The 24,228-nt window shown below is 35.5% G+C and overlaps 3 protein-coding genes, 1 long non-coding RNA gene and 2 pseudogenes across 6 annotated transcripts in view; 5 read left to right on the plus strand and 1 right to left on the minus strand.

Moving 5' to 3' along the window:
- Nucleotides 1-3,681, plus strand: part of LOC146955444 (F-box/kelch-repeat protein At3g23880-like) — an 86,826-nt gene extending 83,145 nt beyond the window's left edge. Inside the window, exon 2 of the mRNA XM_085721674.1 lies at nucleotides 2,793-3,681. The gene's annotated coding sequence lies outside the window, so the exon portion shown is untranslated. The remainder of the gene's footprint in view (nucleotides 1-2,792) is intronic.
- On the plus strand, nucleotides 925-3,681 carry LOC146955456 (F-box/kelch-repeat protein At3g06240-like). Of its 2 annotated transcripts, none has more exons than XM_085721666.1 (2): nucleotides 925-2,210; nucleotides 2,779-3,681. In XM_085721666.1, the coding sequence occupies exon 1, from the start codon at nucleotides 972-974 to the stop codon at nucleotides 2,109-2,111; it is 1,140 nt and encodes a 379-aa protein (XP_085577792.1). In that variant the 5' UTR covers nucleotides 925-971; the 3' UTR covers nucleotides 2,112-2,210; nucleotides 2,779-3,681. The 2 variants fall into 2 exon arrangements, with proteins under 2 accessions (XP_085577792.1, XP_085577790.1); XM_085721664.1 differs by having other exon boundaries at nucleotides 2,793-3,681.
- Nucleotides 3,043-3,465, plus strand: LOC146955457 (heat shock 70 kDa protein-like). The gene has a single exon (XM_085748521.1). The coding sequence runs from the start codon at nucleotides 3,043-3,045 to the stop codon at nucleotides 3,463-3,465; it is 423 nt and encodes a 140-aa protein (XP_085604647.1).
- Nucleotides 3,682-7,730: 4,049 nt separating the features above from the next.
- On the plus strand, nucleotides 7,731-15,519 carry LOC146955458 (AUGMIN subunit 4-like; annotated as a pseudogene). The gene is made up of 13 exons (XR_015028070.1): nucleotides 7,731-7,859; nucleotides 7,965-8,012; nucleotides 8,277-8,354; nucleotides 8,904-9,228; nucleotides 9,368-9,466; nucleotides 9,579-9,627; nucleotides 10,256-10,349; nucleotides 10,597-10,668; nucleotides 10,750-10,808; nucleotides 12,842-12,910; nucleotides 12,989-13,040; nucleotides 15,106-15,183; nucleotides 15,442-15,519. The product of XR_015028070.1 is annotated as an AUGMIN subunit 4-like (transcript).
- A 3,500-nt stretch (nucleotides 15,520-19,019) lies between these two features.
- LOC146955459 (uncharacterized) lies at nucleotides 19,020-20,271 on the plus strand. The gene is made up of 2 exons (XR_015010525.1): nucleotides 19,020-19,807; nucleotides 20,035-20,271. It is a non-coding gene; the product is annotated as an uncharacterized LOC146955459 (long non-coding RNA).
- A 1,508-nt stretch (nucleotides 20,272-21,779) lies between these two features.
- LOC146955460 (uncharacterized) lies at nucleotides 21,780-23,957 on the minus strand (annotated as a pseudogene).
- Nucleotides 23,958-24,228: the final 271 nt, after the last annotated feature.

The following is a 24,228-nucleotide window of genomic DNA, read 5'->3' on the forward strand; positions in this document are numbered from 1 at the left end:
TGTGATGATGAAGAAAGGGTGAATTAATTAGTTGTTGTTGAATGACCATATGATATAATACGGAAATGTCAAACATCCCGAAAAAATTATCCAGAATTTTTCCCGATAAATGTGGCTAGTTGATAAAAAAAAAATGGCACCACTACCTCCTTTATTCCACCAAATCCGGACTGTTCACCAATACATGCTATACACATTTGCATTCTTGAATTTTCACGACATTTCATTCACGTTCTATAGCACTGCTCGATATAATAACCTGTGTAATTTAATGGTCCACTTTAAAAAAATAAATATCAAACAGTTTAAATTAAAATAATTAATAGGATCTATTGTGGACCACATTTAATGTTAGTCCACTATAGACATTTGAAGTTAAAGTTTATAGTTGGGGACCTTTTTGACCGACGGAGCAAAATCAAGGGGCCAAATTGTGAGTTTTACAATTTATGGAACCAAAATGTAAACTGCAACTTATTTTGGGGACCATTTATGCAATTAAGCCAAAAATCTCTACGTCCTTATATCTAAACACCCATTTGACTTTATTTTTGTCCCTAAATATAAACTCCTTTTCAAATTACTAGATAGATTTATTACTTTTTTCCTAAACATACCCCTAATTAATACTACTGAAATTTGAAAAGTCAAATTTAATATATACACGTACAAACAAATAACAATTTGGTAATATTAACACACAAAACAACAAAAACAGACACATTAATTACTTTAACAATTTTTATTAAAAAAGAAATGTGAAAAAAGAAAGGGGCTTATACAGGGACGGAGGGAGTAATAATATTCTCCCCTAAAAAAATAAAAAATATTAATAATATCCTATCCTATCCTATCTTACGAAGAAAAGATATGATAGGATAGAATATTAATAATATTAATAATATCCCCTAACTAAATCAATCTGAACCCAAATCAAAACACCACTGCTAGTAGTGGCAGAAGACGCGTTAATGGAGGCGGATCCACCACCGTATTTGCCGGATGAATTGATCTCTAAAACATCACTGAGTAAACAAGAAAGACGCATGGAGGAGGAGCAGGAGAAGGAGACGACGGAACTGCTGTGTCTACCTGAAGAATTGGTAACTCAAATCCTTCTAAGGTTGCCGGTGAAGTCTCTTATACGATTCAAATGCGTTTCCAAGTCATGGTTTTCTCTTATTTCAAATCCTCTTTTTGCAAATTCACACTTTCAAATTACTGCTGCCTCACACACTCGTCGAATTCTGTTCATGACAACAACTCCTGAGTTTAGATCTATAGCTTTAGATTCATTGTTTACCAATTATTCTGCTCCTACTTCACTCAACCCTAGTTTTTCGCTTCCTGAATCTCATTATGATGGTAAAGTTATGGGTTCATGTAGAGGGTTTCTGTTGTTGAAGTCTTTTTCAAACATATACATATGGAATCCATCCACCGGAGTTCATAGACAAATACCTTCGCCTCCACTCAATTATTTACGTTCAAATTTTTATTTACCTTCAAATTTCTATGGTCTTGGGTATGACGAGTCAACAGATGATTACTTGGTAGTTTTAGTATCCCGTTATCATATTCGAAACCCAGATATTAAGCTATCTCACTTATCGATTTTCTCATTGAGAGCTAATGCGTGGAACGAAATTGTGAGTCCTTTTCCTTTTAGTGAGACTTCTCATTTTCCTGGTGCTGTGGTAGAGTCAGTCTTCAATGGGGCTATTCACTGGTTGGCTATTCGTCACAATACTCGTGAGTATGTTATTGTTGCCTTTCATTTAATGGAAAGGATACTTCTAGAAATTCCTCTCCCAAATGATGATGATTTTGAATATAGTTTCGCAGTATCTAATTTATGGGTATTTAGAGGATTTCTCAGTCTATGGGTGAGGGACGAGGATAAAGTTGATATATGGGTGATGAAAGAATACAAAGTGAAGTCATCTTGGACTAAAACTCTTGTTCTTGATTTGCATACCATTTCTTACATTTCCCTTGTATGTTGTACAAAAAGTGGTGATATTGTTGGAACAGATGGATGTACTGGATTGGTGAGATATGATGATGATGAAGGGGAGTTCCTAGAGCATAACTATTATTGTAAAGATTAAGATAATGTATTCGGATTGGTTGTGTATACAGAGTCTCTGCTTTCGATGCCCAGTGACACTGGGCCAGCTTAAAAAGATGGCACAAACAAGAAGAACGAGGTAGTTATATTTTCTCTTTCACCGTTTTTTGGATATTTATAACGATAGTGTATTATGAACTATTAGGTAGCTGCATTTGTGACATGAGCCAGTATGTCACATGAGTTGATCCAATATGTCATGAAATGTTTATTGCTTCTTAACTATCTGTAATTTGTTTATTGGAAATATTGGCAGCTTTGTTTATGTGATTTACTCATATTTATGCATGTGTGGCTGGATTTTGTTCTAATGTATGTTGTGTTCACTACTTAAAGTTATTTTACATGGTAAATGGTAAATTAGTCATGGTAAAGGAAAGCAAAAATTAGCTATTCATTTTCCATTCTAATCACTCAAATAAAGAAACTTTAAATTGCATTGAAGCCTTTTTTTTTCTTTTTCTTATTGTGTCATTGACAAAGGTAACAAATATTGCATTAGCATACCTTTTTTTGTTCTTTACATGGTGGTTAAGTATGAAAAAGACACGGGAAACTGTGTCATATTTTACAGATGAAAATGCTTCAAAAAAAACAACACATAGTTATAACTATTTGATTGACTAAGTTGTACAATGATATCAAAGTATTGTGTGTGCAGGGGATGTGAAATTTTTACAAGCAACTGATGAGGCTGTTGCTTATGGTGCAGCAGTCCAGGCTGCAGTGTTGTGTAAAGGTAAAGGTAATAAGTTTTCTCCAAACTTGGTGATATTAGATGTTACACCACTTTCACTTATCATTAGAAGGAGATCTCATGGGTGTTGTGGTTCCTAAGAATGCTACCATTCCTACAAAGAAGAAAAAAGTGTACAAAAAAAAGTGCGGACGACCAATCCTCTGTCAAGATTATGGTTTGTGAGGGTGAGAGGAAAAGGGCTAGTGATAACAATTTGTTGGGTTTGTTTTATCTTGATTGGAACCTTTCTAATCCTCGAGGCCATTCTTTGAATGTATATTTTGACATAGATGCTGATGGAATCTTAATTGTATATGCTGAGGAAGAATGTACTGGAAATAAGAAAGAGATTACCATAACCAATAATACAAGGATATTGTCAACTGAGCAGATTATGCGAATGATTCAAAAAGCAGAGAAATACAAGGCTGGAGATGAAGAGTTCCAGAAGAAAGTTAATGCAGTGAATGCTTTGGATGATTATGTTTACAAGATAAACAAGGCTTTGAAGGATATTGATAGAAGGGCCAAGCTTCGTCCTGAAGAAGAAATGAAGATCAATTGGAAAATTTCAAAGGGCAAAAAGTATACTTGATGCAAGCCAAAAGTAGGAGACAGTGGTGTTCGTGAATTGTTTGAATGGTAAAGCCCATTCTCCGGACCGACTAACTAGTTATTATTTTTTGTTTTGTGTGCGAAATTTGCAAAAATTATAAACAAATTATCTAATATAGTTTAATGTTAGTTTACTTTATGTTATTGAACCGATCCTTATTATGTTACAAGCAAGATTTGGGGTGTATTCATCTTACTATTCGTAGTTTTTTTTTTTTGAATCGGCAAATATTATTAAACATCATCCCGGCAAGACGCAGGGTATGAGCGAAACAAGAAACAAAATGGTGCCGCATATAGACGGTACACCATAACCACCTATGAACACCCCTGAAAATAAACCCAGAAAAACACATCGACACCTAAAATAGACTCCTAAAGAAAACAAACACTCTAAACTCGGTATTAACCATCGTCCATCGTCACTACTCACTCCCAAAGAACACCGTCAAAATAAAACACCTAAACCCCAACACCCAAGCTAAGCCACGTATCGAAAAACACCTGACCGAAGGATGATGCAGCTGCCACAACCTCACGACCCCTGATCCACCGAAAAAGCACAAAACAACAGCCCAAAAAACCAACTTGAGTCAAAGAACTAACTCCCGATCTCGAATCAAAAGTGATCGGCCCACCAGTCTTTAGTACCAAATTAGCAGGGCACCCCTCGCCCTCGGTACACCAGAGAAAAACCAAAACAAGTCAAAACAGAGATTGCAGCTGGAACCCGACTCCCGATCTCGAAGCCAAATGAACCGGCTCACCGAAAACCAGCAAACAATATGTAAGACGAAAGCCTGGCATGCGAAGAATAAACAACAAAACAAATCCAAAGGAAAAGACTCGACACAATGGGATACACACCCACCAAACTCCGAAAACACCTAAACCACCCAAAAAGGAACAAACCAGAGCTAGTGACGACGAACAAAGGACCCGTGTAACAGAGGTTGCTTCTAAAGGAAATCACCCCAACAAGCACCCACCTCCTCACCTAAAAACACCAACCAGCGCCGCACATCATCTCCTCCACAACACATCACCACCACCATACATCACCACCCCCACCACAATTGAATAACCTCCACCACCACTACATCACCACTGCGCCTCACCACCACGATCACTATATCACTACACCGCCAAACATCCTCACCAAGAAACAAGCAACCACACAAACATAAATCTAAAGGAAGACAAAAAACCAACAACAAAACACGGGCAGCGACGCCGGTTTGAAGCGGATCCTCAACCTAGACCATAAAAAGGCAGCAGCTTGTGACAAGGAGAATACGTTCGTCTCCGTAGTAAAAGAGAATCAAAGGTGGAAACAAAACAGCGACACATAACAACTTCCTCCCACCACCACCGGCCTTGCAAATCCACCACTGACCCTCCACCACGTAAACCACCACCACCACACAAAAACAACCTCCAAAAGGATCTCATGACAGATCCACCACCAAACCAAACTTCACAAGACCCGACACCACCATAAAAACCTCTTCACCACACCTTAAAACCGCCACCTTAGCACCATCCAAAATCACCACCACTAAGTGGTTCTATAACCGCTACCATCACTGATAATGTTTTCTAGCTTGCAACTAGGATGAGTGAAACTTCACCAAAAGAGAAGAAAAACCCAATCAGCAAGCATAGTGAACAAAAACCAGCACAAGCCAACAAGTACGCAGATCTGAAAAAACACTCTGTCGGAGAGCCACGAGATCACGACCAAGATCCAGTAGCTTCCGCAATAACCTGCACCTGACACGCACAGATCGCGATAAGAAGCATCCAGCTCAGCCACGAACAAAGCAGGAATCTCCGAACAGCCACAACGGCGGGGCAACCGTCGGAGATTTGACATGAAACAACCGACGGAGAAAGAGGTGGTGTGGAGTTCAGGGCCACTCATCGCACCACCTTCTACAAAGCTTACATGGTGACCGTATGCGTTTGGATTGGTAAGGGAGGAAGAAGAAAGTTACGCTGGTGGTTTTCTTAGAGAGATGTTGGAGCAAGTTTTCTAGAGAGAGAAAGCGTTTTGTTCATTTGTTTAGTTTACAGGTTTATTTGACTAGTTTAGGAATCAATACGTATATTGGGGACTTTTGTTACCTCCCGGTTCTGTGGATGAAAGGATACTGGAATTGGAATGAAAGTAATATAGAACAAAGAATGCAAAACTCGTATTGTCAATGTCGGTAGATTATCCCATTCACACTAAAAAAGATGAATGATGAATACCATTAAAAGTTGGGTCATGTTAACTTGTGCCCTTAGGGCACATGTTAAGCAACTCAAAAGTAGAAATTGTTTCTTAAATTTTGTGCATTTAATTAGTTAAAAGTCAAAAAGTTAAATTCAAATACATTAATTACAACAAAACATTTCTATTTTTACTTCTTAACTTGTGCCTTGAGGGCACAAGTTAACATTAGCCTTAAAAGTTTAATGAAAATTGAGTTTGACAAAAATTAGGGAAAAATGATGAGTAGTCTCCGTTACATTAGAGACAGATTACATAAAAATTTAAAAAATAATCATTAACCAATCAACAAAAACTTATCACATAGCATTATGAGTATAATGAGATTAGCTTCAAATGCAACTCTAAAACTAGCATCAAAGGGTCGTCGAAGGTTGAATTTTCTTGCCATAAAATGCAACTCTATCTTAAGTTGTGAAACAAGCATTTTTATCACAAGTTGAATTTTCTTGCCATAAAGTGGTATTCTTATGTCATTTTAAACGTACCTTTAACTTAAGAGTAGTGATATTTGAACAACCATTTGAGACAACTTTTGATGACAACTTCTTTTTTCTCTCTTTTCATTGGTTAAAAACAATGGAGAGAGAAAAAGGAAAAGAGAGAATAAAATGTTAATGTGAGTATGAGAGAGAAAGTTGTCAATAAGTTGTCACAAAGTGGTTGTATAAATATCATTTCTCTTAACTTAAAGGACGTAATACGTAGTGGGACTTCACTACGCTGCAATCTGCATTGCCACTATAAGTGAAGCAGACATCAACACATATTGTTTAGTACCAGTATATGCAGAAAAGTTGAACAATTTACTTTCAGTTACACAATGACAACGAGTGTCTTCTACTTTGAGGAGCCACCAAACCAAACAATTTACTTTTGAAGCATTGTCTTCACAACTTTCAATATAACATGACTATATTTGATTCCTTAATCAATTTCTTTTAAGGCATTGTTTAGCATTTTCCTTAATTGAAGACACGTTCGTATGCCTCATTGTTTCATTTGACACCAAAGCAACTTCAAAAATTTTAGCAAGATCCGCCACTGGTAAAAACTTTTCTGTTTTGAAATGATAGATTTTATTATTTTTTGGTAAATTTTTGAAATGATAGATTATTGTATGAAATTTGTATCAATGTAAATATTTTATGAGAAAAATGATATGCACAATGAATTTTGATTTGGTGGAAAAGTTTGACTTCTTTAATGTAGTTCGATGTATTTTATGAGAGAGAAAAATGAAAGAGAAATGATAAATAAGATAAGAGATAGAGTTATATTAGAGAGATAGACTTAAAGTCACAATAACTTTCTCACGTCTTAAAATTAAGCTTCTAGCTCAACGTGATTTCTAACCGCTAATTTGAAAAAGTAACATTCCAAACATAGCCTTGATCTGTTTAAATTAGTTTTGCATTAACCTCCAATGATAGTTCAATATTAATAAATTTGTTAAATGCTTTAAAAAAATACAAATCCACTAGAAGCAAAAAGAATAAATTTTCTAGCAAACTCACAAGTCAATGTTAATAGCGTAAAACAGAAAAATACACAAGCTTAAAAATATGATTATATTCAAATGTTTAAAATATCTATGTTTTCGAATCCATAATATTGACTATACACAAATTATTGATTGAATCTACAATAAATCAAAACTGATACGACAATTTTAATTGAACAACCATCACAATGAGATAGAAAAGAAAACATCCTATAAAATCGACAAAAAAATAAACGTCGCACAAAATCACTAAACCATACTACAGTTTAAATTAAACTGTTTTTGGTGGAGCTTGTTAATCCTTAAACCCAATGGTGGAGCTTCTTAATCCTTAAACTCAAATTACTTTCTTTCTTTTTCTGAGAAAAAATTACTTTTTTTTTTGGGAGAAAAAAATTCTCAAAAAAAAAAAAATACTTGAAAAGGGCACGAAAAAGAGAGGGAATTCTCCGTTACGAAACCAATGGTTAAGGGTTTACACAGTCAAAACCTCCCCAGCGATGTATCCCAAATCATCGATCAGCTAGAACGCCACTGCTTGGCTCCTGATGGATCTCTCATCACCAAACCTCTCTACAACGATCTTCAACTCGTATCATTCTTTTCTATCAATTTTTTACTGACCCATTTTGTTCAATGTATCAAAAATTGAATAAAATTATAAAATGGGTCATGAAATTTGGTGTTTGATTTGCAGGCTAGAGAGGAAATGTGTAGGGAAAGACTTCGTTACTTAGAAGCCATGGTATGTATGTATTGATTAGTTAAGTGATGTGAAGCACGTATACGGACACCGGACACGACACGGACACCGCTAATAATTTGAGAAAATGACATAATTCAGTGTAATTACAAATGTCGGTGTGTGTCGGTGTCGGACACGTCATGAGTCCGACACTGAGACACACCTAACTCGAGAAGTGTCCGTGCTTCATATGACTTAAGTGGAGTGTGAATGCCATTCTTATTTTAGTGATTTATATTTTTAATGTCGTCGGTTTGATTGCAGGCTATTGCAATGGTAGAAGAGTATCATCAAGCCATTTCTGGGTCTAGCATCGGTGGAATTAGAGATACTGCTGATCCTGTTCAGTTTACTATAGGTGGATAGAATTTTCAGAGATTATTACTTACCTGAGTGCTCTATTGGGTCTTAAAAGTTTGGTGTTGGTGTAAACATATTACCTCTAACCCTTGACAATTGAGCACTGACTTGGTTTGTTTCAAATATGTTGGAGTCTAATATGTTGACCTGGTCATATTCCCTACACTGGATGGAGTTGGTCTATCCTTGTGCTTACAGACACTATTCATTGTTATTAGGAGAGGGTTTAACTAAAATAAGGAAAATTTCATGCAGGTCTACATCACTCAGTATTGCAAAAGATACGTTTCTTGGGTAGTTTCCTTAGAGATAGGACTGTGGATGTATTTCATATAGAATTACATATATTATATTTCTGTATATTTGGTTAGAATATGTCCTGTTATCTCTTTTCTATCTCCTTGATACTTGATATTTCATGCTTTTCATATTTATGCATTATGTGATTAAATGCATTTTTGGGTACCGATTGACATTGATTTTTGGGTACCGATTGACATTGATTTAAATGAAATGCCTATATCTTGTCAGGTTTATCAGACATTAGAACATCAAATGATTGTTGCTGAAGCGGCTCAACGATTGAGACTGCCTCTTATTCACGATGATGAAATTGAAAAGCTAAGTGTAGTGTCTCAAAGCTCCCTTGACGGTGCTAGCACCAGTGGCATGGTCAACTCAAGCATAAACTCTTCTAATTATACCACTCCAAGCAGTTCTGTTAGTGGGGTTAATTATTCTCTGGCTTCTATGGATCCAGTGGAACCTGGAGTTGGTGGTGTTCCCAATTGTTTTTCTTGGAATTACACCGGCTTATTTATGGCAAACTCAGCGTCAACAAACACCGTTATCTGTGGTATAATTATAATTGTAAATCAGTATATATGGAAGTCAGCTTGTTAGCATATTTTTTCTATGATAGTTTTTTTATTTTTTTTATTTTCATGTGATTAGCTTGGTTATGTTTTTCATTATTGACCCAACAATATTGCTAGGATATGACAGAATATCGTATGTCTCTCGCACGTGAGGTAGATGGTCGCTTGAAATTGAATGTGATAAGTTATCAGATGCCTTTGTATTGGATGACAACGGTAAGTGTGAATTGCATATTTCTGATATAATGTGGGGACATAATGGTGAATTGGCGATTTCCTTTGATTTATAATTTGGTTCTACTAGCTGATACCTTGTTTCTTGATTCAGATTCATCATCATCTGGAAATCAAAGTTCAACTTCACGGCTTCCAGAAAGGTTTGAGCTTATTCAAGTAGCCTATTTCTTTTAATATTTTGAAAATTTAATTTTTTTTTTTTTGGGGGGGGATAGAAGGTTCAGGAAATTCTCATTCAATTGTAATTTATAACATAAAGGGTCCACTTTCTATTTTTTCATTGGATGGAAAAGTAAAGTATGCAAACTAGGGTAAATATATATTTAAGGATTAACAGGCTACTACCTGGTTTCGATCATTTGACTTGAAGAGTTGAGACATGTTATTCTCTGTATAGATATCCAACTCTAATTTAATGACTGACAAAATGATGTCTATATGATTTGATGATGTCATATTTTTAGTCATACGATTTCAGATTAGTGTGTATTGATGAAAATGACCAATTCAACTGATGTGACTAATATATTCAAGACTTCCTTTAATTTTCGTGTTTAAGTCATACGGATCAATATTTATTAAATATTTTGTTTCTTCATGTCCACAAGACGGGTATTTTTAAAATATATGCCATTGCTTATGTCTTTTGCTTCTTTAATAAAGTAGCAGAGCACTAATGTGTAAAAAGCATGCTTTGGTAATTGTATGTCACACTAGAAATATATCTGCATACTAAAGTTTCTTCTCTTATATTTATTAATTTACCAGGGTGAAGTTGTTAATTGAGGAGATCGAAAGAGAAGAAGCAGCGCTGAGGGATGACCTTTATTCTGCTGATAGAAAATTCGCTGAATATTATAATGCAAGTGCATATGAATTTGGTACAAGAACCATCTCTCTTGCTACCACAAACATTTCTTAAAATTGAAACACCGAATCTATATGTGTGTGCATGTGAGAGAGAGAGAGAGAGAGAGAGAGAGAGAGAGAGAGAGAGAGAGAGAGAGATTGCATGTGTGATTTGTTATGAATATACATCATATTTCTTTTTTGGTCTCTATATTATATGGTGTATAATGTAGATAGTTAATGTCAATACTCTTAATCAGGTATTGGAGCAAATACTTGGGGTACTCATTAAACTTGTGAAAGATTTGAAGTTGGATCACCAACATAAATATGTGAGAATTTACTATTCACTAAACTTCACTATTTTGATAGCTAAGGACACATCTTGACTTGACTTCCCCATGTATTTGTAGGATGAGTTGCAGAAAACATGGCTATGTAAAAGATGTGATACCATGAATTTGAAATTGAGGTTTGTTATCGGTTACCTTAAATTTTTCATCGTTCTTCTACATTAAAATATCGTTATCTTTTCAAACTTCAAAATAGTGAGGGCTCATAACACAACGCTGGAGGCATTCTTTTGGTAGGTAGACAATTTTGCTTATATTTTTTCACAGGGTGTTTAAAATTCCTAAATGGGCGCGTTTACTTAAATGATTAATATAACAGAAAGGAAAAGTGATTTTGGTTCTAAAATTTATGCTGTATGTTAGTTTGGATTTTATACATGCACATTGGTAGTTAATAGATTTTGTGAAGATTTCATGTATAATGGAAGACCAGCTTGAGACACTAAATACCTAATTATGCTCTTAAACCAATATGTCCCCATTGTTACAGCCTAGCGGTTTGGCCGTGAGGACATTTTATGTGGAATCCTGCGTTCGAACCCGGGTCACCACATTTCTTCCTATCCTTTGTGTTTTTATTTGAGTATTTGTTGGCCACCAGGTCAATGGCAAAATAAAAACGTGTTTTTATAATTTTTGCTTATTTAAACAGTAACTTGGTTCGAGTTTTTTTTTGTCACTTTGGTCAAACTGCATATTTTTAAGTAACATGGATAGTGAAAAAAAAAAATTGACCAAAAGAAACTCATTATTTATTCATCACAATAGTAGTAATACAAGATGGAATCATATCAAACACTTGGTGATGAGCATACAACTTTGACTCCCTTGCTAAGCTATAAGCGACAAAATTTGCTTGCCTCCTGACAAAACTTATCTTAAAGTTTGGACTTTATTGTAACATAACTTTACATGTAGCCATAATGTTGCCAAATTCAGAATGGTTATCAATAATGCTGTCTACCACTAGCTTACAATCTAGCTCAATATGCACTTTTGATAAACCCAATTGACCAAGCCATGAAATAGCATCCCTTAAGCCCAATGCCTCTGCACCTAAAGGAGGAGAACGAGGAGGAACACTCTCATACCACTTAGTTAAAGCTTTAATAAAATAGCCTCGAGAGTTCCTTAGACACATACCAACACCAAAGCAGCCTTGGTCACTTAACAGTGCTGCATCGATATTGCATTTGATGTATTCTTCATCTGGTGGCTGCCAACACTGTACATGATAAATCTGTTGTTCTGTTTGCTGTTCTTCCTTTGATCGTGTTGACTGCAATTGCAGCAGCCGTCACACGCGAGCTGTATAGCAGTCCGCTCTTCCTTCATTGAAACTAACAAAAAAATTGGATTGAGCTGTGTGGTAAATAGCATGGGTTGAATATGAAACTTAAATGCATAATTATTGAAATTAATTCTTCCTAAATTAAGATGACATGTTTACTAATTTAACTGAGTTCTTTTTTGTGAGTGCCACATGAAACTTGTTTATGTATGATAGGAACCAAAGGATCCTCTAATTGAACACCACAATAACCCAGCAAAGAATGAAAATGAAACAGATGGTAATTAAGGAAAATAGGGTGCTTTATTAATACGAATGAAAATAGTAAAATAGTAGAAGAGAGAATTTCTCTAACTACTCCCAAAGCAAAGCTCCGACCTAACTCAGAGGAATCCTACTTTGGCCCTAAACAGAGAACTTATTCCATCCTATTCTAAAACTCCTAAGAATTCCCCTTTATATACAAATAAAGAAAACATTCTAGTATTTAACCATAATGGGCCTCTTACTATTTAATCCTAATCCTAATGGACCACTTACTAATAATCTACTTAAACCTAATTAACTACCTACTAATTACTTAAAACACCCTCTCATACTGGGTCCCAACAATGTACCTCCTACTTTGATGCTAAGCGGAAAGCATAATTTGTGTAACTATGGCGAAAATGGTAGTCAGATCATTAGTCCAAATATTTTCTGGTTTACTTCTTACATAATTGTGTAACTTATGCACATCAATTATATAATCGTCAATTTCCCAATTTGTTGCCATTCAAAAAAAAAAAAAAAAATTCCCAATTTGTTAGTTTTGCCAGGTACTGTTATCTAATAATTTTGATATCTGTAATTGCATGTCAGGGCTTTAGAATATCAGCTCCTCCACGGAACTTACACTAACGAGTCTGTACCTGCGCTTCATAAGATTAGGTATGAAAGATGAAATGTCTGCAACTCTGTATACAGTTCCTGATTTAATTTTAATATCCCGTTTCCTTTTAATTTTAGGAGGTTTCTCGTTGAGGCTACTGAAGAGGCTTCCATTGTATATAATAAAGCGGTATGTTTCCATGTGCATATTTTTGCATTTGGATGACATAAGACATGAATTAGGCTCTTGACAGGATGAAAATGTGACTAGTGAGACATGAGTTGTTGCATTAGCTCAGAACTTGTCATTCATTATCTATTGATGTCTTTTTAGTACAGTCCTTTTCGTTTATAGATTTTCCACCTTGATAAATATGAATAATGGATTGATTCTTATCTGTGTTCAATCTCCAGTCCTGACATTTCTGTATTAATCTAATAATTAAATGTTATTTATTTATTTCTGATATGATTGAGCTGAGAGTATTTTGATGGATATCGCAACAACAGAAGAGATTTGGGAATCAAAATGAGTGAATCATCAACTTAGTCATTGAAAATTTAAAATTATAGAACACTGTCAATTTAGTACCTAAAATTATTAATATTTCAAAATATTCACTAAATTAAATTTCTTCGATCATATTAGTTCTTTTGGATTAGTAAATTTAGTCCTTGATTGAGATTTTTCAAATTCATAGATCATTTTGAAATTTTGTTAACTTCAAGGACCAAGTTCACAATGGCCACTATTTCAGGGACTAAATCAGCAATTCACTAATATCTAAAAGACTGGGGAAACTTTATAAGATGTGAAGTAACACTACCTGCATCTTATAAATGTGAATTGTTTGGCGCAAAAGATTATGAATATTCTAGTGAGTGTTAATATTTTATTTCGTATCGTGGAGTTTGTGCCAACTGCCAAAGGTTGGCCGTTGAAGTCATATCCAATACCCGAGATATAATCTAATTTTTCGCTCTAGCATCGAAATCTCTGTTGTCAAATGCGGCCGCTCCCGGCGCTATCGCGGCGCGGAGCGGCCAAAATCAGCCTACCGCGTCAGAACGCCACCGCTTCGCGCGTTTGTGAAAAGCGGGTTTCGCGGCCGCTTTTACGTGGAGCGGAGCGGGTCGATAGCGGGGCAAAGCGGGCGCTATTACGGGTCGGAGCACAAAACGAGAGGGAGAGAGCCAAAACGACTGTGTTTTGAAGGTTTTTCCGGTTTGAGATGTAGTTGCAGGAAAGAGAAGAAGAGGAAGAGGAAAGAGGAAAGATCTAACGTGCGTGGATACAGCTGTTTACCTTTTAACTAAAGCGGATACAGCTGTACAATTTGCATTCTTTAATTTTTTATTTTTTTTTATCACCTTGCATACTGTTCAACCTGTTCCTAACGTAAAAAATATAAAACGGCATCGTTTAAGGGCACATGGGATGATGTTTCCTTTTTCTTTTTCATCTTTTTTGTCGTTTTGTGTTTTTGTTTTTTTGTGAGGTTTTTGTTTTTTCTTTTTACGTTTTGTTTTTTGTTGTTTGTTGCACACTTTTTTTCTCCTCCTTTTACAACTTGCTTTCGTTTTTGCTAACTAATAACTTATAATATGATTTAAAAAATTCACACACATAAACACAATAAAATTCCCATAAAAAATTAATAAAATTAATAATAAAATATCAATAAAATTCCCATAAAAAATAATAAAATTAATAATAAAATAAAATATTTTATTTTATCCATACTTTGCATTCTTTTTATTTTTTTTATCACAGTTCTTTTTACTTAGATTATTATTATTAATGTTGTTGTTGTTGTTGTTTCAAAAAAAACTAATTATTATTAATTATTAGTATTAGTATTATATTATATACCGCTGTAAGGATTTTTATTCAATTATGTCTAAGACTTGTGGCTTTTATTTCAAATTACGAATACTTCATAAATTTTGAGTAATATTTAAGGTATTTAAGTATTTTTTTTGTATAGTATGGTATTTTAATATTAAATATATTAGTGTCCGCGTCATGTAATAGCCCCCGCGTCGCGCCCGCATACCGCGCCGCGTCAATTTTTGGGGTCACCGCGCCGCGCCGCGTTTCCGCTTTGACAACTATGATCGAAATCATTTTTAGAATATGGTTTTCGTAGTAGTTAGTAGTTACGTACCAACAATGTAGTACTAATTTTTGGTTGATATCATAACAATTGTATTTTACTCCATTATGTTGATAATTCATCATGTGTATGTACCAGGCTACTCGTTTGCGTGAGTACCAGGGTGTCGATCCTCACTTTGACGACATTGCAAGACAGTACCAAGACATTGTAAAGGTGACAATAATTTATCAAATATGCACTTCATTCGCACCAAATGTTATAGATAATGTCAATCAACTTTGTCTTGAAACTTTATTTGAGATGACAAAATTGATGAAATAAGAAAATTAAGGATATAGTGATGGACCAACTTAAGTTGAAACTATTTGAATTCAGTGAAGAAAAAAAATACCATATTTTATTATCATTTCAAAATCCTATAGAAATCATCATTTTGTTTAATGAAATTCTCACGTTGATGAAATTGTGCAGAAATTGGAGAACTTGCAACGTACAATCAAGGAAGTTGAATACGATCTAAAACGTATGTGAGATAGTGCTTCAACGTAGAAGTTTTATTGTGTTTATATAACCCGGTTTGGTTCTCTATATGTGACTGGTGTGAAAGGCATGGCCCCCTCCCTTAACCCTGTATTTGTTGTTACTTATGATAGATATATGAATCATCATTCCGTCGCGGTGCATTCAATGAGTTTTTTTGAATTTGGCTAAAACTGTTCCCATTCCTTGATCTCTTGCTAATCCATTCTTGTGTAGCCAAGGTGGAGAAGAAAACTCTTCAATGATTTCCCTTTTCCAATTCCCGTATACCATCTTCAACACAAAACACCAAGACAAATTCACTTAAGTGCTTTGTATTGAATCAGTGATTATGTTTCATGCTTTCGGATGAGAAATGAGAGGAATAGAGTATTTTATGGTTTTATTGAGTGAAAATGTTTTACGATGAAAAGGAGGGAAAACAGGGAGAGGGTAATGGTTGAAAATTTACACAAGAGAAAAATTTCCTACTCCTACACTACTCTGTAAAAAAACAAATGTTTCCCCAAAGGTGCATTTTGCTTCAATGATAAGTTTTCAGGTCAATTTTTAATAGTAGACAAGTTTAGGAAACTACACCGTTATTCTATTCCTCTCATTTTTATTTACAAGTTCATAATATTGAAAGAATTGAAGAGCAAATCAATGCTATATTTGAAGGACATATAAAACCCTTTTCAAAAAGATAAATCTATGAACAAGATTCTTGAGGTTTTGAAGGATTGGAAAATACTTCAAAGAAATTCAAATTTTTTATTCATACAACACAGCAAAATTATGCCCATTACTATTATCGAAAGAGTTGAGATAAAAAGAAAAGAACACTTGAGATTATAGTGGTTCAGCTATACACCGTCCTTGCAAACAACCAACATCCACTCCTGTTGCAATGAGCAATGAAGTTTCTTCCATTATTGCACATAAAATATTTGTTACCATGATTACAAAAATTCCTTCACCTAGAACTTCAAAACCTTCAATATCTTGCCAATTAGAGATAATTCTTGTACCCACAAGAATTCCTTTCAAATATCAACTTTGTTGGTCTTGCACAAACATTGATTCTTGACCAACCAACACCTTGATTCTCCATAATCCTAGTAAAGCTTCAACCAAGCATGAAAACTAGTGAAGCAGAAAAACCAGTAAATCCCTTAGAGGTGAAAGACAAAATCTTTCCATGAAGTACATAATTAGAACTCGTAGTTTACAACTTAAAAAAACCCAAATAACTTACAAAGAAATTCACCCAATCAATGTTTCTTATCTCATGAAGAAATTTAAGAGTTTTCTAAGATTGGAGAAGAAAATTTTGAGAGAAGTGAATGATTCATGTTTTTAAAAATGGGAGTGTCACGATTAATGTAGCAAAAAGATTAATAAAGTCTAGTTTGCAGAGACGTTGCTATATGCAAGTGTCACATTGATTCTCCACTTATTCACCTTAGGGAGTGAACTATGAAATACAAACAGAGACACTAAATAATGTACACATCAACACTTATAAAATTTTGAGAAAATAACATAATTCAATGTAATCCAAAGTGTCATATCGGACTTCGAAATACACATTCAATCAGGAGCGTCAGTGCAGCAAAGGGAGTGGATTTACATGTAATTTGAATGGACAAAACATATGTGCATTTCCTTATTTATTTATTTATTTTTGTATGGTTTTAACTAAAAATACACTTTTGGTGGATATAACAAACTTTGAAAAAATTGTGAATTTGAGAAAATGTTGTTTAGTTAGAAACAATATGAAAAACACATATGGAAGCAAATATTACTCTAATATAATGAGATGACGATGGACGATTTACGCGAGAAGATGTTGAGTATTTATTGGACGATGATCTAAAACTATTTCACATCCATTAAACTCTCTAATAATAATTAATAATAATAGTAATAATTAGACATGACAACAAAAACCGCCCCCGCCAGACCCGGCCGCCCCGCCCCAAATTTAATGGGGAAAAGCCGATTTAATTGGGTGCGGGTGCGGGTGTGAGGGAAATTTGAATTTTTAGTATGGGGCCAGGGGCAGCGGATGCTTACACCCACCCCCGCCCTGCACCCGCCTTTTAAAATTTACTTTATTAAATTTTATAATTTTATTTCCATAAACACCAACCTATTTTAATATATTATTACTCTTTATAAACATATTTATTATAATTATTTTGCTCTTTTGAAAAAAGTTTATTAGATATTTAATTATTAATATAATTATTGTTTTTTGTTGCTATGAAAAAATGAAAAAATATGCATTTTTTTAAATATTTTTATAAAAAATAGAGTTTTCGCGGGGGGGGGGGGGGGGGGGGGGGGGGGGCCGAGAGACCCGTCCCCATTGGAGGCGGGGTTGGGTTTCAATTTTTACCTTTGATATGGTTGGTGATGGGGGCGGGTGCATGAAAGCGGGGACGAGGATGCTTAAACCCGCCCTGATCCGCCCCGTTGCCATGTATAGTAATAATAAACATCCATTAAACTCTTCTAATAATAATAATAATAATAATAATAATAATAATAATAATAATAATAATAATAATCTATACCTATTAATAAAGGCAATACTCTGTACCAAAAAAAAATAATAAAGGCAATACTTTTTTTGGTGTAGCCTATTTTCTTTCCTATTTTACCCCTAATTAATTGCAAATATTCCAAAAAAAATATAAACAGTTAAATGTGAAGTTGGTTACGTTACCATGTTTGAAAATCAAAATGTAACTTCTTTACCTTACAATCTCCTTTCCATTACAACATTCTGCCACAATTTTCCCTTCTACCATTTTTTTCGGTAGCACCATTCCTTTCCATTGATATTCTTACCTTCCCATTAAATTTAAGGAAAAAGATTGGTGAAAACCCTTCTCCATACCACTCTTCCATACACTCTTTATGTGGCATGGGTATTTTTGAAATTTCACACAACTTTCTCTTTCTCACCCTCTTCTCTCTCTTAGATCTCCCTTTCTTCTCCCTCTCACTCTGCCTCTCACTCACCTACCACCACCACTGGCCGCCGCCGCATCCTTGCCCTTCGCCCCACCCCTCTCTTTGATGGCCGGCTGTTGGTCCTCCTCTCTCTTTCTCTAGAACGTAGGAAAAACTAACTCAGGTTCAGTCTTTCTCCTCCCTTTTACATCTTTTGTTCATGTGCTTTTCAATTTTTCTTTCTCCTTCCAATTATGCATCTTTTCTTGATTGGGTGTTCGTATTTTTGTTTAAAATAACTTTGTTCATGCTGAATTTGAGGAAATTGTTGAAAAATAATGTTGATTTAAGGTGTTCTAGTTTTTCATCAAATTAATGGGTTTGTGTTGGTCATCAAATAATGTTGATTTATTCTAAGGTTAGTATCATGAAAGTAAGAAACATGCTGGAATTGTTGGAAATAATGTTGATTTTAATCTTGATTTTGAACAATTTTATCTGTTACTTTAATTTACTACTTTTATGATTGAATTTTTTTTGTGGTTTTGTTTATGATATATTTGGAACTTTTTATAGTTTGGTAAAATGTGGACAAATAATTCTAACAAAATGAAAAGGAATATGATGATTTGTCTAAACATTGCTCCCAAACATGTTGGTGACACAACTTATACTAAGACTTTTGTCGGAGGATTGGCTTGGGAAACTAGTAGAGACACATTAAAGCACTATGTTAATATGTTTGGTTATATCTTAGAGGTTATTGTCATCACCGACAGAATGTGGGGTTGACATGTGTGATATTTGTTAGGGTTTAACATGTGTAAGTTTATTCATGTATTCTTAGTGAAGCATGCTCGACGAGGTTGAAGAGAACCGACAACTAGTAATATGACAACAGTGGGTCTGAAACATGTGTAGTTTCCTAGTGAAGCAATGACGAGGGGTGTTTGTGTTGTAGTGTGAGGTAAATTACTTATGGCTGGGAATGTTTCAAGGCTTTGATGATAATTATTCTGTTGCAACTTGTCAGCTTGGTAATCTCATGTTTTGCTTGTTTTTAGTTTGGGCGGAGTCTGTGTTTTAAGGTGTCTACTTTTTTTTTGTGATAACAGTTTTTTTTCTTTGAGTTATAGATCTTGTGATGATTTATTTGGTTGTAGTCCTAGCATTGTTTGTGAGGTTATGTTTTGGCATCGGTTGTTCCTGCTTTGGTGTGTGAATGTTCGTTGTGTTGCTCTATTTGTGCAGACGTATTGTACATTGTGACGACTTGTGCCAGGATACTTGTAATATTCATTCGTAGCTGTTGTTGTTGATCATGATGGTGGCTTTTGTTTTTGAATTGAAGGTATTAATATTCAATTTCAATGTTTAGAATTTGTGATTAAATTTGCATTAATGAATGATTTTATAGCCATGTTTTTTCTCTGAACTTTGCTATGACAAACTATCTATTTTTACCTTTCAATTTATTAGTCAATGAAGATAGTCTTTGGTTATTATTACCATTTTCTCTTCATTACTTGCGAGTTTGTGTTGAATGTGGCTTCACTAATTTAAAGCTTTTGATGACAGAGAGTTTGGTATTGTCCTCTTGCTCGTGGTTTTTTTGGTGGCAAAGGAGTTCTAGAAAATGTGTAGGAGTTAGCCGTGGCATAACACTGTAGATAATATGTAATAGCATCAATTCTTGGATTTATTTGAAGTACTAGGTGTAAATCAATTGTTGTAATAGGCGTGAAGCAACAACAATGTTTATATTTTGTTGATAATTTTATTTTGGCATAGGGTGAATATGATGAATGCTGGATAGATGTTCACATTGTAACAACTAAAATTACCATGTTAAAACGGGAAGAGGGGAACTATTTTCCATATTTGACAGGTTTTTGTGAAAACTAACCAAAATTGAGTTTGATATAACCATGTTTTATCAAATATGTCACCACTATTTATTTACATTCCCATTTTTACTTCTTGTCTATTTCTCCACGTGATTTTTGTGGAAGGAGTACATTCGGGCACATTAGTGAATCTCTAATGATGAGCATGACTGAGAGGTGAAATGATATCCATCTGTTACAATCAATGATAATTTTGACACTCAAAAATTGCAGTTACTCCTTTGATAAAAAGTGGTTAAACAGATTTAAAATTTGGTTAGTTTTCCAACTCTATAAAATTTTTGAAAAATCCTTACATTTGACCACTGCATTAAAAGTCTTTCAAACGATAAATAACTTCTTTTACAATCTGCAAGTTTATCACGCCTAAAGACGGACAAGATCTAATTTCTGAAAAAATAGTGGTCACGCACCTTAAAATATGTGGTCACACAAAACATATATTTGGCTAGTTTATATTTCCCATGTATAAATAATCTTGTTTTATGCGAATCAAACACATAATCTAATTTGATCACTACACTAAAAGCAATTCCAACAATAAATAACTTATTTTACAATCGGCGAGTTTATCACACCTAAAGACGGACAAGTTCTAATTTATGAAAAAATAGTGGTCATGTATTTGTAAAAATATGGTCATACAGGCCATATATTTGGCTAGTTTATATTTCCCAGATGTAAATAATTTCGTTTTAGGCGAATCGAACGCATAATCTCATTTGATCACTGCACTAAAAGCATTTCCAACCATAAATAACTTGTTTTACAATCGGCGAGTTTATCACGCCTAAAGACGGACAAGTTCCAATTTATGAAAAAATAATGGTTACGTATTTGTAAAAATGTGGTCATACAGACCATATATTTGGCTAGTTTATATTTCCCAGATGTAAATAATTTCGTTTTAGGTGAATCGAACGCATGATCTCATTTGATCACTGCACTAACAGCCTTTCCAACCATAAATAACCTGATTTACAATCGGCGAGTTTATCACGCCTAAAGACGGACAAATTCTAATTTATGAAAAATAGTGGTCACGTATTTGTAAAAAAGTGGTCATACATATCATATATTTGGCTAGTTTATATTTCCCAGATGTAAATAATTTCGTTCAAAAGAGATAACTCATGGGACAATTATTGATGTCTTAATTTTTTTTAGGCTAAAGTGCATTTTTCCACCCCTAACTTTCAAAACGTTGCGATTTTGGCCCCCCATGTATGAAAACCACAATTTTGCCCCCCTATGTTTTAGCCCCTTTGCAATAGTGGTCCTTTTTATCAATTTTGACTAAGTCAACCCCTGCGTGGCATGCCACGTAGGTAATTAATGAATTAAAAATAATAAAAAATGCCAATTTGTATTTAATGAATTAAAAAAATAAAAAGGAAAGAAAAAAAAGAAAGAACACGTGATTTCTTCCTCTCCTTCACGTTCTATCTTCCTCCCTCACACTTCTCTGGAAATCACTCTCTCTCCACCACACAGACGTTTTTTTTTATGCTAAGCAAGGAGTAATGGCAGACATCGGGAGGAAACACCGACATACCAACTAGGTTGGCATCTAGGAAACCTCCGTCCTATGCCGCCAAACTCTAAAAATTTTATTAAAAAAAGGAAAAAAAATATACAAGAAGAGGGGGGACTAGGCCAAAACCCTCAGAAGAAAAACAAACAAAAAAAGCTGGAAAAAAACTACTACAGACAAAGAAAAGCTGTAGTTAAACAAACCAATTCTATTACGAAGAAATCCATATGCCACTAACGATCAGCCGGAAGAGTTTCTAACAAAATAGAACTTTGAATCCCATGACTCATACTCAACAATTTGTCCGCACAGCTAATACGGACATTCCAATATAACAGAATCATTTGGAAGATGGAAGAGCACCCTTTGCGCGGGTTTGATAGGACGTGCCAAGGACTTGCTTCTTACGAGTTTGCTTCTGCGCCTTGGTAAGAACTTGGGTGAATCCTTCATCAGCCATTCGTTGATCATATTCACATATTCTGGCCCATAAATCAAGACCAACTTGAATGTTCTTGCTAACATGTTGTTGTACGGGTGGGACCGGAACCGATAAATTTACCTCTGCCTCATCTGTGATATGGTCCTTCTGAATCTGAGGATTAGTGTGTGTCATGCCCGCTTCTCTCTCAAAAGTGGAACTAGAAACTCCATCCCTAACTGTGTTAGTATCATCAACATCAATAACCGGAATATTCTCCTTTGAATTTCCAAAGTCTGAACCCTCTCCATCCATGTCTACGGCCTTGCTATTTCTTGTACCTTGCTCTGGCAGATTTGTATCCGTAACCTCATCATTTATTAACGCCTGCTCCGCATTAGAAATCAAAGGAATCTCCGATACTACCGGGGAAATATCTGCAGACCCCGAGAGGATCCTTTCACCTTCAACACGAAGCTCATCATCATTTAATGCCAATGTCAACACGGGTTCAGTCAACTGAGGCAATGTTCTTTGAGGAACATGATCCACAACATGTTGCAAAGGAAGACTAAAAGTATTGTCTGCAAAATCCTTAACCGGTTCTGTCTCTTCAGTATTTGTCACCGCCAAAGCCGCAAAAGCATTAGAAGAACCAACTCCTGAAGGATTTGTTTGCATAGGGACCCAAGCTTCCTTTGGCACCGGAGCCTTTGTCTTCCCTTTATCAGTCTTTGAAACAGGCTCTTTCGCATCCTTCTTTGGGGCAACAGTCTCTTTCGCATCCTTTTTTGGGTATAACCACCGGCAGTTGGTCACATGATGACCAAGGTTGTGGCAATGCGTACAAAAATCCGGCATCCATTCGTAAACAACTTCGACGGGAAAAGAGAAACCCTCCCGCTCAACCAGTATTTCATAGAATAACTTCTTTGAGCAATCCATGTCAACCAAAATTCGAGCATAGTGGCCGTATAGTCTCTTTGATGTTGCATTATCAATCGTCAACGGAGTGCCAATCGCACTTGCAATCTCCCGTAGTGTTCTGTCCATCCAATATTCTTGAGGGAGTTCAATCAAACGGATCCAAACTTGGGCGTGCGTATTTTTCTGTTTATGCATATTGAAGTCTTTCCTCCACTCAAACAATTGCAAAATACCCGGTTTCAAAATAGTTGTACCCTTCGCCCACACGGAGCGCATGTCAGCTTCGGAAGCAAAAAAGAACTCATAATAGCCCCTCCCTAAAGAGAGCAGAGACCATGGTGCAGCCGAGTTCCAATGCTTATGTAATCGCTGATGAATCTCAGAGGAGGTATAAGGCTTGTCTCCCTTGTTTAGGAATCAGCCTCCCACGGAGATTTCGCTTACAGTAATCTACCCCTTTTTCATAGATGGGTTGTGAGATGCGGATGCTAAGTTGTTCACCTTTGATTAAGGGTTGTGGCAGCGGATCTTCGTCCGGTAGAGATGAAGCAGACGAGGTCAGCACCTGAGCAAAGGAAGGTGCAGAAGCTTGTCGCACAGGAGGTGCAGTCACTTGCGGCGATATCAGGCGTGGAGAAGGTGCTGGTGCGGCCAAGGGAGCCAACTCGGCCTGCCAGTCAAACGGCATGGCCGTGTCTAGGTTAAGAACAGATCAGAAACACAATCGGTTGGGAAAAATGGTTTGCAGAGCAAACGGTGGATAACTACCAAGTGTTTGATCCAAGATTCACAAGAAATGATTCACGTAAAGAATTCAAAGTAAGTGGATTGTTGTTGGAACAAGAATTTCACGTGGGCAGAATTGAATTCAATGGTAAATAGCACACGTAATTCTACCAGAATAGCAAGGAAAGGCAATCAAAAGTTAGGAGACCAATGAAGAACGGCGCTAGTAAGAACCCTAGCGGAGCTCCATCGAGTTC

This window comes from Medicago sativa, chromosome 1 (assembly GCF_051527215.1).
Source record: "Medicago sativa cultivar Bolivia chromosome 1, Bolivia_mono, whole genome shotgun sequence".
In the NCBI taxonomy this organism is placed as follows: Eukaryota; Viridiplantae; Streptophyta; class Magnoliopsida; order Fabales; family Fabaceae; genus Medicago; species Medicago sativa.

What these genes read in the sequence shown, in the direction of transcription:
- LOC146955457 (XM_085748521.1), top strand. Translation starts at nt 3,043, where the DNA reads ATGGTTTGTGAGGGTGAGAGGAAAAGGGCTAGTGATAACAATTTGTTG.
- LOC146955456 (XM_085721666.1), top strand. Translation starts at nt 972, where the DNA reads ATGGAGGCGGATCCACCACCGTATTTGCCGGATGAATTGATCTCTAAA.